We start from the raw sequence: 15,540 nt of genomic DNA, 5'->3' as shown, positions 1-15,540 counted from the left end.
CCAAGTGGTCTGAAGAAGCCATGCAAGCATTTCATCTTTTAAAACAAAGGTTCATCTCTGCGCCTGTTCTGAAACAGCCTGACATCGACTCTCCTTTCATCTTAGAGGTGGATGCCTCCTCCGTTGGAGTAGGAGCGGTGTTATCTCAGAGGGCTAAAGATGGCCATTTACACCCTTGCAGTTTCTTCTCCCGGAAGTTCTCCCCAGCTGAGCGCAACTATGCCATTGGCGACCAGGAGTTGCTAGCCATCAAGCTCGCTCTAGAAGAGTGGAGGTATCTGTTGGAGGGAGCTTCTCATTCAATCACCATACTTACAGACCACAAGAACCTTTTATACCTGAAGGGCGCACAATGTCTCAACCCTCGTCAGGCCAGATGGGCACTTTTCTTTTCCAGGTTCGACTTTAAACTCCAGTTCTGTCCGGGCTCTCAGAATCGCAAGGCCGATGCCCTTTCCCGCTCATGGGAGCAAGAAAATGAGTCAGAGTCTTCAGACAAGCATCCTATTATAAATCCGTTGGCATTCTCCACGGTAGGGATGGACTCTACGCCCCCATCAGGGAAAAGTTTTGTGAAGCCGATGCTAAGGAAGAAGCTCATGCATTGGGCCCATGCTTCCCGTTTTGCCGGACATACAGGTATCCAAAAAACCCTGGAGTTTATCTCTAGGTCCTATTGGTGGCCAACTCTGAAAAAGGACGTCTTGGAGTTTATTGCATCTTGCCCAAAGTGTGCCCAACATAAAGTATCCCGCCAGTCGCCTGCGGGGCAACTGGTTCCACTATCCGTTCCCCGTCGACCATGGACCCACTTGTCGATGGATTTCATTACAGACTTACCCATGTGCAACAAGTTCAATACCATCTGGGTGGTAGTTGACCGGTTCACCAAGATGGCACACTTCATTCCTCTCACCGGTCTTCCGTCAGCTTCCAAGTTGGCTCAAGTATTCATACAAGAGATCTTCCGACTCCACGGTCTTCCTGAAGAAATTATCTCAGATCGAGGAGTTCAATTCACAGCCAAATTCTGGCGAAGTTTATGTCAAGTCCTCCAAGTCAAGCTAAAGTTTTCCACGGCTTACCATCCTCAGACCAATGGTCAAACCGAGAGGGTGAATCAGGACTTGGAGGCCTTCCTCCGCATCTATGTGTCCTCCTCTCAAGATGACTGGGTTCAATTACTTCCCTGGGCCGAGTTCTGTCATAACAACCAGTATCATTCTTCATCTGCTTCAACACCATTCTTCACTAACTTTGGATTCCACCCTAAAGTCCCTGAGTTCCAACCGCTTCCAGCAACTTCTGTCCCCGCAGTGGATATCACCTTGCATCAGTTTGCCAATATCTGGAAGAGCGTACGATCAGCTCTGCTCAAGGCATCGTTCAGGTACAAGAAGTTTGCGGATAAGAAGCGTCGAGCAGTTCCTGCTCTCAAGGTGGGTGATCGGGTATGGTTATCCACGAAGAATTTGAGGTTAAGAGTTCCCAGTATGAAGTTTGCACCTCGCTATATCGGTCCTTTCAAGATTGAACAAGTCATCAATCCTGTTGCTTACAGACTCCAGTTGCCTCCCTTCTTAAAAATACCCAGGACATTCCATGTTTCCCTGTTGAAACCGCTGATCTTGAATCGGTTTCATTCCTCACTTCCTCCAACTCCAAAAGTCCAAACTCAACGAGGCGTTGAGTATGAAGTGGCCAAGATCCTGGACTCACGTCACCGTTACGGTCAACTACAATATCTTATTGACTGGAAAGGTTATGGTCCTGAGGAACGTTCATGGACCAATGCTTCTGATGTCCATGCTCCTGCCTTGGTCCGGAGATTCCATTCCAAGTTTCCTCAAAAGCCAAAGAAGTGTCCTGGGGCCACTCCTAAAGGGGGGGGTGCTGTCACGATCCGGGTATCTGGACGCCATTTCTTACCCATCAGATGCCTCCTAAGGCTGGCTCAGCGCTCCAGGACCGGATTCCATCTGTTATCCTGATGTGTACATTCCTGTATCCTCTCCTGTCACTCTGGGACGCTGTCACAGTAAACGCCATATTACACCTGGCATGGCGTCTCCCGCGGCCTCCGCCGCCGTCCCTGAACTTCTGCATGCAGAGTGTCTGAGTGGCGATTACGTCAGCCGCGGCCTCCGCTGTGTCCGCGTGGTTGGATGTGCATCTGTCAGCCTGGCGCCTCCTGTCTCCGGTGGCCGGCGCCGCCATTACTGTTTTCATTACCACATGGATTACAAACCAAACTTCCCTCCAAGTGTCTGCATGGGCGCAGCCATCTTGGATTCTGTCAGCTGATCATTTCCACCAATCTGTTCTCAGTATTGATAATCTGCATAATTGCCTAGCCAATCCCTTCCTTGCTGCAGGTATAAATACACTGTGCCTGAGCAAGGAAGGCGTCAGTGCTTTGGTTGTCAAACCTAGTTCCTGTTTGTCTCTCTCCTGTGATTGTCTTCCAGGTTCCAGCTCCTGTCTCAAGACTTCCACCATAGAGACCCGCACCAGCATTCCACCTGCGGTGTAGCCTGACTCTCCAATCCATTGTGGATTCATCTGTTTCCAGCTACAACATTACCTGCTTCCAGCTCAACTTCCAGCAGAGTACAGCTTCCCTTAAAGGGCCGGTGTCCTTTCTACACTTTACCACTCTCCACCGGTATTATTATTTCTCCGCTCTCAAGTTCTACATTTCAGTTCATATTTCATCGCTCCCAAGTTCATTTATTATTTAACTGGTTCCAGCCAGTATCCACTCCGTGCTAACAACAGTCTGGTTCCAGCCAGTATCCACAGCAGCTGTTTTATCTTCAGCAACCCAGCTTTTCCTGGAACACCAGCTGGCACAATCCTGGGTTATCTCCATTGCTACAGTCGGGCCTGGTAAGGACTTTCCATCTAGAAGATCATAAGAACTATCTCACACTACCAGTGCCCTGTGGCTCCTGCCATCCTGTAGTACCCAGGAACTGTATTTATTCTTTGCTGACTTTTACGTTTTCTTTTACTGCTGCTGTGTTGCGGAGTTGTCATAATAAACATCATTGACTTTTATCCAAGTTGTCGTGGTCACGCCTTCGGGCAGTTATTATTCATGTTACTTACATGTCCAGGGGTCTGATACAACCTCCCAGGTTCCGGTACATCTCAGCCCCTACAACTGAGGCTGCCTCCCGTCAGCTCAGGCCCTCAGTTGTGACAGTATGGCTGCCAATGGAACTGGTTCCCTTGTATTTATTGATAATGTGACTGCTGACAAAAGCAGCAGGATGAATTCTGAAGTGTTTCGGACAATATTATCTGCTCATATTCAGTCAAATGCTTCAGAACTCATTGGACGGTGCTTCACAGTGCAGATGGACAATGACCCGAAGCATACTGCGAAAGCAACCAAATAATTTTTTAAGGCAAATAAGTGGAATGTTATGCAATGGCCAAGTCAATCCCCTGACCTGAATCCGACTGAGCATGCATTTCACTTGATGAAGACAAAACTGAAGGGAAAATGCCCCAAGAACAAGCAGGAACTGAAGACATTTGCAGTAGAGGCCTGGCAGAGCATCACCAGGGATAAAACCCAGCGTCTGGTGATGTCTATGCGTTCCAGACTTCAGGCTGTAATTGACTGCAAAGGATTTGCAACAAGGTATTAAAAAGTGAAAGTTTGATTTAGGATTGACTATTTTGTCTCATTACTTTTGGTCCCTTAAAAAGTGGGAGGCACATATAGAAACCTTTGTAATTCCTACACCGTTCACCTAATTTGGATGGAAATACCCTCAAATTAAAGCGGAACGTCTGCAGTTAAAGCACATCGTGTTTGTTTAATTTCAAGTCCATTGTGGTGGTGTATAGAGCCCAAAATATGAGAACTGTGTTGATGTCCCAAAATTTATAGACCTGACTGTATATACCACTGCATCTGTGTATAATGCCCACATGTACAGTGCATCTGGAAAGTATTCACAGCGCTTCACTTTTTCCACATTTTGTTATGTTACAGCCTTATTGCAAAATGGAATAAATTAATTTTTATTAAATTAATTCTTCACACAATACCCCATAATGACAATGTGAAAAAAGTATTTTGGAGATTTTTGCAAATTTATTAAAAATAAAGAACTAAGAAATCATATGTGCATAAGTATTCACAGCCTTTGCTCAATACTTTGTTGATGCACCTTTGGCAGCAATTACAGCCTCAAGTCTTTTTGAATATGATGCCACAAGCTTGGCACACCTATCTTTGTGCAGTTTCGCCCATTCCTCTTTACAGCACCTCTCAAGCTCCATCAGGTTGGATGGGAAGCATCGGTGTACAGCCATTTTCAGATCTCTCCAGAGATCAGGCTGGGCCACTCAAGGACATTCACAGAGTTGTCCTGAAGCCACTCCTTTGATATCTTGGCAGTTTGCTTAGGGTTGTTGTCCTGCTAAAAGATGAACTGTCACCCCAGTCTGAGGTCAAGAGCACTCTGGAGCAGGTTTTCATCCAGAATGTCTCTGTACATTGCTGCATTCATCTTTCCCTCTATCCTGACTAGTCTTCCAGGTCCTGCCGCTGAAAAAAATTACCACAGCATAATGCTGCCACCACCGTGCTTCACTGTAGGGATGGTATTGGCCTGGTGATGAGCGGTGCATGGTTTCCTCCAAACATGATGCCTGGTATTCACACCAAACAATTCAATCTTTGTCTCAGACCAGAGAATTTTGTTTCTCATGGTCTGAAAGTCCTTCAGGTGCATTTTGGCAAACTCCATTTGGCTGCCATATGCATTTTACTAAGAAGTGGCTTCTGTCTGGCCACTCTATCATACTGGCCTGATTGGTGGATTGCTGCAGAGATGATTGTCCTTCTGGAAGGTTCTCTCTCCACACAGGAATTCTGTAGCTCTGACAGAGTGACCATCGGGTTCTTGGCCACCTCCCTGACTAGGGCCCTTCTCCCTCGATCGCTAAGTTTAGACGGCCGGCCATCTCTGGGAAAAGTCCTGGTGGTTTCAAACTTCTTCCATTTATGGATGATGGAGGCCACTGTGCTCATTGGGACCTTCAAAGCAGCAGATATTTTTCTGTACCCTTCCCCAGATTTGTGCCTCGAGACAATCCTGTCTCGGAGGTCTACAGACAATTCCGTTGACTTCATGCTTGGTTTGTGCTCAGACATGCACTGTCAAGTGTGGGACCTTATATAGACAGGTGTGTGTCTTTCTAAATCATGTCCAATCAACTGAATTTACCACAGGTGGACTCCAATGAAGCTGTAGGAACATCTAAAGGATGATCAGTGGAAACAGGATGCACCGAAGCTCAATTTTGCTCTTCATGGCAAAGGATGTGAATACTTATGTACATGTTATTTCTTAGTTTTTTTATTTTTAATACATTTGCAAAAATCTCAAAAAACTATTTTTACATTGTCATGATGGAGTATTGTGTGTAGAATTTTGAGGGGAAAAAATGAAATTATTCCATTTTGGAATAAGACTGTAACTTAAAATGTGGAAAAAGTGAAGCGCTGTGAATACTTTCCAGATGCACTGTATATACTGCTGCACCTGTGTATAATGCGCACATATATATACTGCCGCACCACATCGCAATCAGTTCAGTGGTTTTGGAGCTTATTGCAATCAGACAAACAGACATTCTCATTTATAATTTGTATAGATAGAATTAGCACATTCAGTAGTATGAAAAAAAGTTGGTAATAAAGTGCAAAATAAGTGTTGTAACGACACATAAAGTGCATATCCAATCAGCAAGGTAACATAAGGAGGCTTGACAATATAATAAGCAGCATATATGACAAAAACTGAGAACTTATCCAATAAGGTGTCACGGCAATAAGCAGCCTCATGTCAGAGATGACCCGAATGCCATTTCGGTACTCACAATGGCCTTTCTCATGGGATAGTGATACAGTGAAACCAAGTGAAAACAAACGCCAATGTACGTTTCGCCTTTTGCTCCACATACAGCTTAGAATTATACATCATTATTCTGTCCAAAGTTTGTGACTCAGGGATTCCTTTCCATTAAGGGGTCTATTCATGAAGCAGTGAAAAGTATGGAGAAGTTAGCCAGTAGAGTAGTTGCCCATGGCAACCAATCAGCATTGAAGTAACATTTATAATTTGCATACTATAAAATTATACAGAGCAGCCGATTGGTTGCAACGGGCAACTTCTCCACTGGCTCACTTCTCCACTCTTTTCATTGCTTCATGAATAGACCCCTTAATGCAAAGGAATCCCTGAGTCACAAACTTTGACAGAATAATGATGTAAAATTGTAGGCTGTATATTGAGCACAAGGCAAAACGTACGTTTGGGTTTGCAGGTGTCTCATGAAAGGAACGATGTGTGTGATACTGGCAGACTCAGAATGAAAATAAGGTTCCATACTGGAAGGTCTATGCTTCCAGTACACTGTGCTGGAAGCATAACTGAAGCAGGCTGCAAGAAACACTGGAACTCAGTGCTGGAGTACTAACAGAGCAGGCTGCAGATATGCTTTAGGACACTGGAGCAAAATGCAGTGAAGCAAAACTGGAGCAGGCACTGAACGGTCCTCTGTGTAAGATGTTGTACTGGTAATGTACACTCAGCAGTTACTGGTTTACATAGGACATCCTAGGCACTGATAGGTGACTGAAGTAGCTGGGAGCAGGCAGAGCGAGTTAAGTGATCAATTCCAAGATGGTGGCATCCATGGATCTGAACAGCAGGAAACGTCGGGAGAACACCAGCCACAATAACAGATAAGTGTCTAAACACTTTGAGGGAGCAGCAAAGTGACTGTGCTGGACCTGGTGATGTTTTACAAAGAGATTATTGTGGTGAGGCCAGTGGCCACTTATCCCGCATGAGTGAACTCTCGAGAAACCTGAAAAACCTAAAGGGTTACTCAGACGGTCAATGTTCATGCACAGTGATCCAATGCTACATCTTAGGATGCAGCAGTGGATCACAGAAGCCAGTAGGAGCAGTCTATTTACACAAGACACCTCCTACGGTATTATCATATTTTAGCAAAGCTGCTGCAGCCTCCTACTCTGAATCAGGCCCTAAATAGCCTGCTACACACACAGCCTCATTGTGTCAGAAGTCAATTAACATACCTGGGAGAACATAAAGACTCCACACATATAAGACACTGCGTAATATCAAACTCATGGTGCACAGAGAGACTACATAATTTTCTTCTGTAATAATTATTTATTACTCACCTGTGCTGATATCTGTAGGTATCTCCTCCTCCTTACACTGCTGATCACCCCTCACATACGTCTCTTCTTCTTCCTCTTTATCTTCTACCTTCTTATCAGTCACATACGTCTCTTCTTCTCCCTCTGTATCTTCTACCTTCTTATCAGTCACATACGTCTCTTCTTCTCCCTTTGTATCTTCTACCTTCTTATCAGTCACATACGTCTCTTCTTCTCCCTCTGTATCTCCTACCTTCTTATCAGTCACATACATCTCTTCTTCTCCCTCTGTATCTTTTACCTTCTTATCAGTCACATACGTCTCTTCTTCTCCCTCTGTATCTTCTGCCTTCATATCAGTTACATACTCCTCTGCTACCTCTGGTTCTTCTGCCTTCTTATCAGTCACATACGTCTCTTCTTCTCCCTCTATAGCCTCTGCCTTCATATCAGTCACATACATCTCTTCTACTCCCTCTATAGCTTCTATCTTAATACCAGTCAGATCTTCACTCTAAATAACCCACGTAAAAATAACACTTTAATCATTTCTCTTCCATTCATTTAGATTAGCCAGAAGAATATTAGTGTACTAGACGCACACATGTCATATAATAAAAAATGGGATTCTTGTACTTGCGTTACAAATGCTTTTCTCTCAGTCCTTTGAGGTACACTGGATACTATGAGATATAGGGTGTGGTGACAGGAACATGGTCACTTTCTATTAAATGGAAATGCTCAAACTTTTGCTTGAGTTTCTACACCACACTCTGTACCCCACAGTATCCAGTGTCCCCAAGCTGGATGTTAGAGAAATAAAAGTTATGGTAGACTTACCGTTGATAACTCTCCTAAATCTACAGTATCCACAGGATAAACATTGGGATATGAGGTAGCGACAGCGGATTGGCACCAACAATCAAAGCTTTTGGCCTCCCAGAATGCAACTGGTCAGTCCCCTATATCCCCGCCTCTTGGCTCAGGCAATTCAGCTGTTTTTCCAAAGCTCAAGACAGGAGCATCATAGAGAGCCCTAATCAGGCGAGAAGAACACACATGCACAACCTTCCGTACAAGAAGGAAGAGGTTAGTAAGTGTAAGGATCTTCAAATCAGGTGCGTGAGGGTGGGATCTCTGTGGACTTAGGAGAAATAGTTATCAACAGTAAATCTACCACAATTATTATTAATCCTGCAGGGTTCACAGGTTATCCACAGGATTAACATAGGGATGTCCCAAAGCAATTTTAGTGGTGGGGACGCTCCTGACTGGACAGGAGAATCCTTCGCCCGAATTCAGCGCCCTGAGAGGCAAAGGTATCAAAGGCATAATGTCTAATGAATGTGTTAATGGGAGACCATGTGGCTGCCTTATATATCTGTTCAGCTGAAGCACCACGTTGTGCTGCTCATGACGGACCTACTTTATGAGTAGAGTGAGCAGAGACATTAGCCGGAATAGGGAGAACCGCTTGAGAATAAGCTTCTGAAATCGTCAACCGAAGCCACCTCGCCAGTGTCTGCTTGTCAGCAGGCCATCATCTCTTGTGAAATCCATAGAGAACGAAGAGAGTGTCTGTCTTTCCGATGGCACTGGTATGATCCACGTCGATCCTTAAGGCATGGACTATGTCCAGTGATGCATCTCCCGAAGAAAGCTTTGGCCCTTGAAAAGCTGGAACTACAATTTCTTCGTTAAGGTGGAATTTAGACACTGCCTTAGGAAGAGAAACAAATTTGGTTCTGAATACCGCTTTATCTGGATAAAAAAAAATCAGAAAAGGAGGGCGACATAATAATGCCCCTAATTCTGAAACATTTCTAGCTGAGCCAGTAGAAAGAGAACTTTAGCTGTCAACCATTTAAGATCTACTTGCTTCAGTGGTTCAAATGGGGCAACTTGAAGCGCCTTTAAGACTAAACTTAAGTTCCAAGGCACTGCAGGAGGAACAAAGGGAGGTTGGATGTGAAGCATTCCCTGAAGAAAGTGCGGACATCCTGTAGGTTAGCAATTTTCTTTTGGAACCATACAGTCAATGCTCACACCTGCACTCTCAAGGAAGCCACCCGTAGACCTTTGTCCATTCCTGCCTGAAGGAATGCTAGGACTCTGGAAACTCTGAAAGACCTAGGGTCAAATTTCCGGTCACTGCAACATTGAATATGGTGTTGCCATATTCGATGATCAATGCGAGCCGAGGATGGTTTCCTTGCTCTGAGCATTGTTTGAATTACCTGTTGTGGGAACCCTCTTGCTTTCAGAATGGAAGTCTGAAGAGCCACTCCGTTAAAGACAGTCAATCCAGGTGCTTGTAATAGCAAGGACCATGAGACAGTAGATCTGGACGTTGAGGGAGTAGAAATGGAGCATCCATCGACAGCCTCTGCAGTTCTCTGTACCAATGTCTTCAGGGCCAAGCCGGAGCTATTAGTATCACGGTGCCCTTTCCTTGTTTTACCTTTCGCATCAACCTGGGCAGCAGGGCAAATGGTGGAAACACATAGGCTAGACGAAATTGACAGGGCATCAACAAAGGACACACTGGGATCCTTTGTTCTTGACCCGTACGTGGGAACTTTGTTGTTCTGATGAGACGCCTTGAGATCTATCTCCGGTAACCCCCACTTGTCTACCAGAGTCTGGAAGACCTCGGCATGCAAAGCCCATTCGTTTGCATGAATGTCGCGTCGACTGAGAAAATTCGCTTCCCAGTTTAGGACTCCCAATATAAACACTGAGGACAAGGCTGGATGATGAAGTTCTGCGCACCTTAATGTGCGGCTTACCTCCTTCATTGCTTTTTGGCTGCGCATTCCTCCCTGATGATTTAGGTACGCTACTGCCGTTGCATTGTCCGAGCGAATTTGAACTGGTTTCTCCTGAAGGATGTCCTTTGCCTAAATAAGTGCCATATAAATGGCCTGAAGTTCCAATACAGGTTGAGTATCCTATATCCAAATATTCCAAAATACGGAATATTCCAAAATATGGCATTTTTTGAGATAGTGAAACCTTTGTTTTCTGATGGCTCAATGTACACAAACTTTGTTTAATTCCCAAAGTTATTAAAAATATGTAAATGACCTTCAGGCTGTGTGTATAAGGTGTATATGAAACATAAATAAATTGTCTGAATGTACACACACTTTGTTTAATGCACAAAGTTATTAAAAATATTGGCTAAAATGACCTTCAGGCTGTATGTATAAGGTGTATATGAAACATAAATGTATTCTGTGCTTAGACGTAGGTCCCATCGCCATTATATCTCATTATGGTATGCAATTATTCCAAAATACGGAAAAATCGGATATCCAAAATACTTCTGGTCCCATGCATTTTGGATAAGGGAGACTCAACCTGTATTTCTCTGACGTCCTAGTGGATGCTGGGAACTCCGAAAGGACCATGGGGAATAGCGGCTCCGCAGGAGACTGGGCACAACTAAAGAAAGCTTTAGGTCACCTGGTGTGCACTGGCTCCTCCCACTATGACCCTCCTCCAAGCCTCAGTTAGATTTTGTGCCCGGCCGATTTTGGATGCACACTAGGGGCTCTCCTGAGCTTCTAGAAAGTATAGAATTAGGTTTTTTATTTTCAGTGAGACCTGCTGGCAACAGGCTCACTGCAGCGAGGGACTAAGGGGAGAAGAAGCGAACCTGCCTGCTTGCAGCCAGCTTGGGCTTCTTAGGCTACTGGACACCATTAGCTCCAGAGGGATCGACCGCAGGCCCGTCCTTGGTGTTCGGTCCCGGAGCCGCGCCGCCGTCCCCCTTACAGAGCCAGAAGCAAGAAGAGGTCCGGAAAATCGGCGGCAGAAGACATCAGTCTTCACCAAGGTAGCGCACAGCACTGCAGCTGTGCGCCATTGCTCCTCATACACACTTCACACTCCGGTCACTGAGGGTGCAGGGCGCTTGGGGGGGGGGGGGGGGGCGCCCTGAGCAGCAATAAAAACACCTTGGCTGGCAAAAATACCACAATATATAGCCCCAGAGGCTATATATGTGGTAAATACCCCTGCCAGAATCCTGAAAAAAGCGGGAGAATAGTCCGCGGAAAAGGGGCGGAGCTATCTCCTTCAGCACACTGGCGCCATTTCTCCCTCACAGCTCCGCTGGAAGGAAGCTCCCTGGCTCTCCCCTGCAGTCTACACTACAGAAAAGGGTAAAAAAGAGAGGGGGGGCACTAAATTTAGGCGCAGTATATATATATATAGATAAAAGCAGCTATAGGGGACATAATTCAGTTAGTCCCTGCATTATATAGCGCTCTGGTGTGTGCTGGCATACTCTCACTCTGTCCCCCCAAAGGGCTTTTGTGGGTCCTGTCCTCTGTTTGAGCATTCCCTGTGTGTGTGCGGTGTGTCGGTACGGCTGTGTCGACATGTTTGATGAGGATAATGATGTGGAGGCGGAGCAGATGCCTATAGAAGGGATGTCACCCCCTGCGGGGCAGACACCTGAGTGGATGGGCTTATGGAAAGAATTGAGTGCACGTATAGACTCCTTACATAAACAATTTGACGACATGCCAAATGTGGGACAGCCGTCTTCTCAGCTCGTGCCTGTCCAGGCGTCTCAAAGGTCATCAGGGGCTCTAAAACGCCCGCTACCTCAGATGACAGACGCAGATGTCGACATGGATACTGACACCAGTGTCGACGACGATGAGTCTAGTCTAATGTCCACTAAGGCCATTCGCTGCATGATTGAGGCAATGAAAGAGGTGTTACACATTTCTGATATAATTCCAGGTACCACTAAAAAGGGTATTATGTTTGGGGAGAAAAAACTACCCATAGTTTTCCCCCATCAGAAGAATTAAATGAAGTGTGTGAAGAAGCGTGGGCTTTCCCTGATAAAAAATTGGTAATTCCTAAGAAGTTACTAATGGCGTTCCCTTTCCCGCCAGAGGATAGGTCACGTTGGGAAACACCTCCTAGGGTGGATAAAGCGCTCACACGTTTGTCTAAAAAGGTGGCACTACCGTCTCCAGATACGGCCGCCCTCAAGGAACCTGCTGATAGAAAGCAGGAGGCGATCCTGAAGTCTGTATACACACACTCAGGCATTATACTTAGACCAGCTATTGCAACAGCATGGATGTGCAGTGCTGCCGCTGCGTGGTCAGAAAACCTGTCAGAAAATATTGACACACTAGACAGAGACACTATTCTGCTAACCATAGAGCATATCAAAGACTCTGTCTTATACATGAGAGATGCACAGAGGGAGATCTGCCGGCTGGCATCTAAAGTAAGTGCATTGTCCATTTCTGCTAGGAGAGGCTTATGGACTCGGCAGTGGACAGGGGATGCAGATTCAAAAAGGCACATGGAAGTTTTGCCTTATAAGGGTGAGGAGTTATTTGGGGATGGTCTCTCGGACCTAGTTTCCACAGCAACATCTGGGAAGTCAGCATTTTTACCCCATGTTCCCTCACAGCCTAAGAAGGCGCCGTTTTATCAGGTTCAGTCCTTTCGGACCCAGAAAAACAGGCGTGGAAAAGGCGGGTCTTTTCTGTCCAGAGGCAGAGGTAGGGGAAAAAGGCTGCAACAAACAGCAGGTTCCCAGGAGCAAAAGTCCTCCCCCGCTTCTTCTTCCAAGTCCGCCGCATGACGGTGCGGCTCCACAGGCGGAGCCAGGTACAAAAATTTCAGCGATCAGTGGGCTCGCTCACAGGTGGATCCCTGGATCCTTCAAATAGTATCTCAAGGGTACAAACTGGAATTTGAGGCATCTCCACCCCACCGGTTCCTAAAATCTGCCTTGCCGATTGCTCCCTCAGACGGGGAGGCGGTGCTAGCGGCAATTCACAAACTGTATTCCCAGCAGGTGATAATCAAGGTGCCCCTACTTCAACAAGGCCGGGGTTACTATTCCACACTATTTGTGGTACCGAAACCGGACGGTTCGGTGAGACCAATTTTAAATTTGAAATCCTTGAACACATACATAAAAAAATTCAAGTTCAAGATGGAATCGCTCAGGGCGGTTATTGCAAGTCTGGACGAGGGGGATTACATGGTATCCCTGGACATCAAGGATGCTTACCTGCATGTCCCCATTTACCATCCTCACCAGGAGTACCTCCGATTTGTGGTACAGGATTGCCATTACCAATTCCAGACGTTGCCATTTGGACTGTCCACGGCACCGAGGGTGTTTACCAAGGTAATGGCGGAAATGATGATACTCCTTCGAAAAAAGGGAGTTATTAATTATCCCGTACTTGGACGATCTCCTAATAAAAGCGAGGTCCAAGGAGCAGTTGTTGGTAGGAGTAGCACTATCTCAGGAGGTGCTGCACCAGCACGGTTGGATTCTGAATATTCCAAAATCACAGCTGGTTCCGACGACACGTCTACTGTTCCTGGGTATGATTCTGGATACAGGCCAGAAAAAAGTGTTTCTCCCGGAGGAGAAAGCCAAGGAGCTGTCATCTCTAGTCAGAGACCTCCTGAAACCAAAACAGGTATCGGTGCATCACTGCACGCGGGTCCTGGGAAAGATGGTTGCTTCTTACGAAGCAATTCCTTACGGCAGGTTCCATGCCAGAATTTTTCAGTGGGACCTGCTGGACCAATGGTCCGGATCGCATCTCCAGATGCATCGCTTAATAACCCTGTCTCCAAGAACCAGGGTGTCTCTGCTGTGGTGGCTGCAGAGGGCTCATCTTCTAGAGGGCCACAGATTCGGTATACAGGACTGGGTCCTGGTGACCACGGATGCCAGCCTTCGAGGCTGGGGGGCAGTCACACAGGGAAGAAACTTCCAAGGACTGTGGTCAAGTCAGGAGACTTCCCTACACATAAATATTCTGGAACTAAGGGCCATTTACAATGCCCTAAGTCAGGCGAAATCCCTGCTTCTACACCAGCCGGTACTGATCCAATCAGACAACATCACGGCAGTCGCCCATGTAAATCGACAGGGCGGCACAAGAAGCAGGATGGCAATGGCAGAAGCCACAAGGATTCTCCGTTGGGCGGAAAATCATGTACTAGCACTGTCAGCAGTGTTCATCCCGGGAGTGGACAACTGGGAAGCAGACTTTCTCAGCAGACACGACCTCCACCCGGGAGAGTGGGGACTTCATCCAGAAGTCTTCCAAATGATTGTAAATCAATGGGAACGGCCACAGGTGGACATGATGGCGTCCCGCCTAAACAAAAAACTAGAGAGATATTGCACCAGGTCACGGGACCCTCAGGCGATAGCTGTGGACGCTCTAGTGACACCGTGGGTGTACCAGTCAGTTTATGTGTTCCCTCCTCTACCTCTCATACCAAAGGTATTGAGAATAATAAAAAAACGAGGAGTAAGAACAATACTCGTGGTTCCGGATTGGCCACGTCGAGCGTGGTACCCGGAACTTCAAGAGATGATCTCAGAGGACCCATGGCCTCTGCCGCTCAGACAGGACCTGCTGCAGCAGGGGCCTTGTCTATTTCAAGACTTACCGCGGCTGCGTTTGACTGCATGGCGGTTGAATACCGGATCCTGAAGGAAAAGGGCATTCCGGAGGAAGTCATTCCTACGCTGATTAAAGCCAGGAAAGATGTAACTGCAAAGCATTATCACCGCATATGGCGGAAATATGTTGCTTGGTGTGAGGCCAAAAAGGCCCCAACAGAGGAATTTCAACTAGGTCGATTTCTGCACTTCCTACAAGCAGGAGTGACTATGGGCCTGAAATTAGGCTCCATTAAGGTACAGATCTCGGCTCCGTCGATTTTATTCCAGAAAGAACTAGCTTCACTGCCTGAAGTTCAGACGTTTGTGAAGGGAGTGCTGCATATTCAGCCCCCGTTTGTGCCTCCAGTGGCACCTTGGGATCTCAACGTGGTGTTGAGTTTCTTAAAATCTCATTGGTTTGAGCCACTTAAAACCGTGGATCTAAAATATCTCACGTGGAAAGTGGTAATGTTGTTGGCCTTGGCTTCGGCCAGGCGTGTGTCAGAATTGGCGGCTTTGTCGTGTAAAAGCCCTTATCTGATTTTCCATATGGATAGGGCAGAATTGAGGACTCGTCCCCAGTTTCTCCCTAAGGTGGTATCAGCCTTTCACTTGAACCAGCCTATTGTGGTGCCTGCGGCTACTAGGGACTTGGAGGAGTCCAAGTTACTGGACGTAGTCAGGGCCTTGAAAATGTATGTTTCCAGGACGGCTAGAGTCAGGAAAACTGACTCGCTATTTATCCTGTATGCACCCAACAAACTGGGTGCTCCTGCTTCTAAGCAGACTATTGCTCGCTGGATCTGTAACACGATTCAGCAGGCGCATTCTGCGGCTGGACTGCCGCATCCTAAATCAG

At 46.4% G+C, this 15,540-nt stretch overlaps 1 protein-coding gene across 1 annotated transcript in view; it reads right to left on the bottom strand.

Annotated features, from left to right (window-relative positions):
• Positions 1-15,540, bottom strand: part of LOC135054589 (oocyte zinc finger protein XlCOF7.1-like) — an 89,432-nt gene that overhangs the window by 13,686 nt on the left and 60,206 nt on the right. Inside the window, exon 6 of the mRNA XM_063957758.1 lies at positions 7,241-7,733. Coding sequence (XP_063813828.1) covers positions 7,241-7,733 — 493 coding nt within the window. The remainder of the gene's footprint in view (positions 1-7,240; positions 7,734-15,540) is intronic.

Source organism: Pseudophryne corroboree, chromosome 3 (genome assembly GCF_028390025.1).
Source record: "Pseudophryne corroboree isolate aPseCor3 chromosome 3, aPseCor3.hap2, whole genome shotgun sequence".
Classification (NCBI taxonomy): domain Eukaryota; kingdom Metazoa; phylum Chordata; class Amphibia; order Anura; family Myobatrachidae; genus Pseudophryne; species Pseudophryne corroboree.
This window is presented reverse-complemented; position numbering and strand designations above follow the sequence as displayed.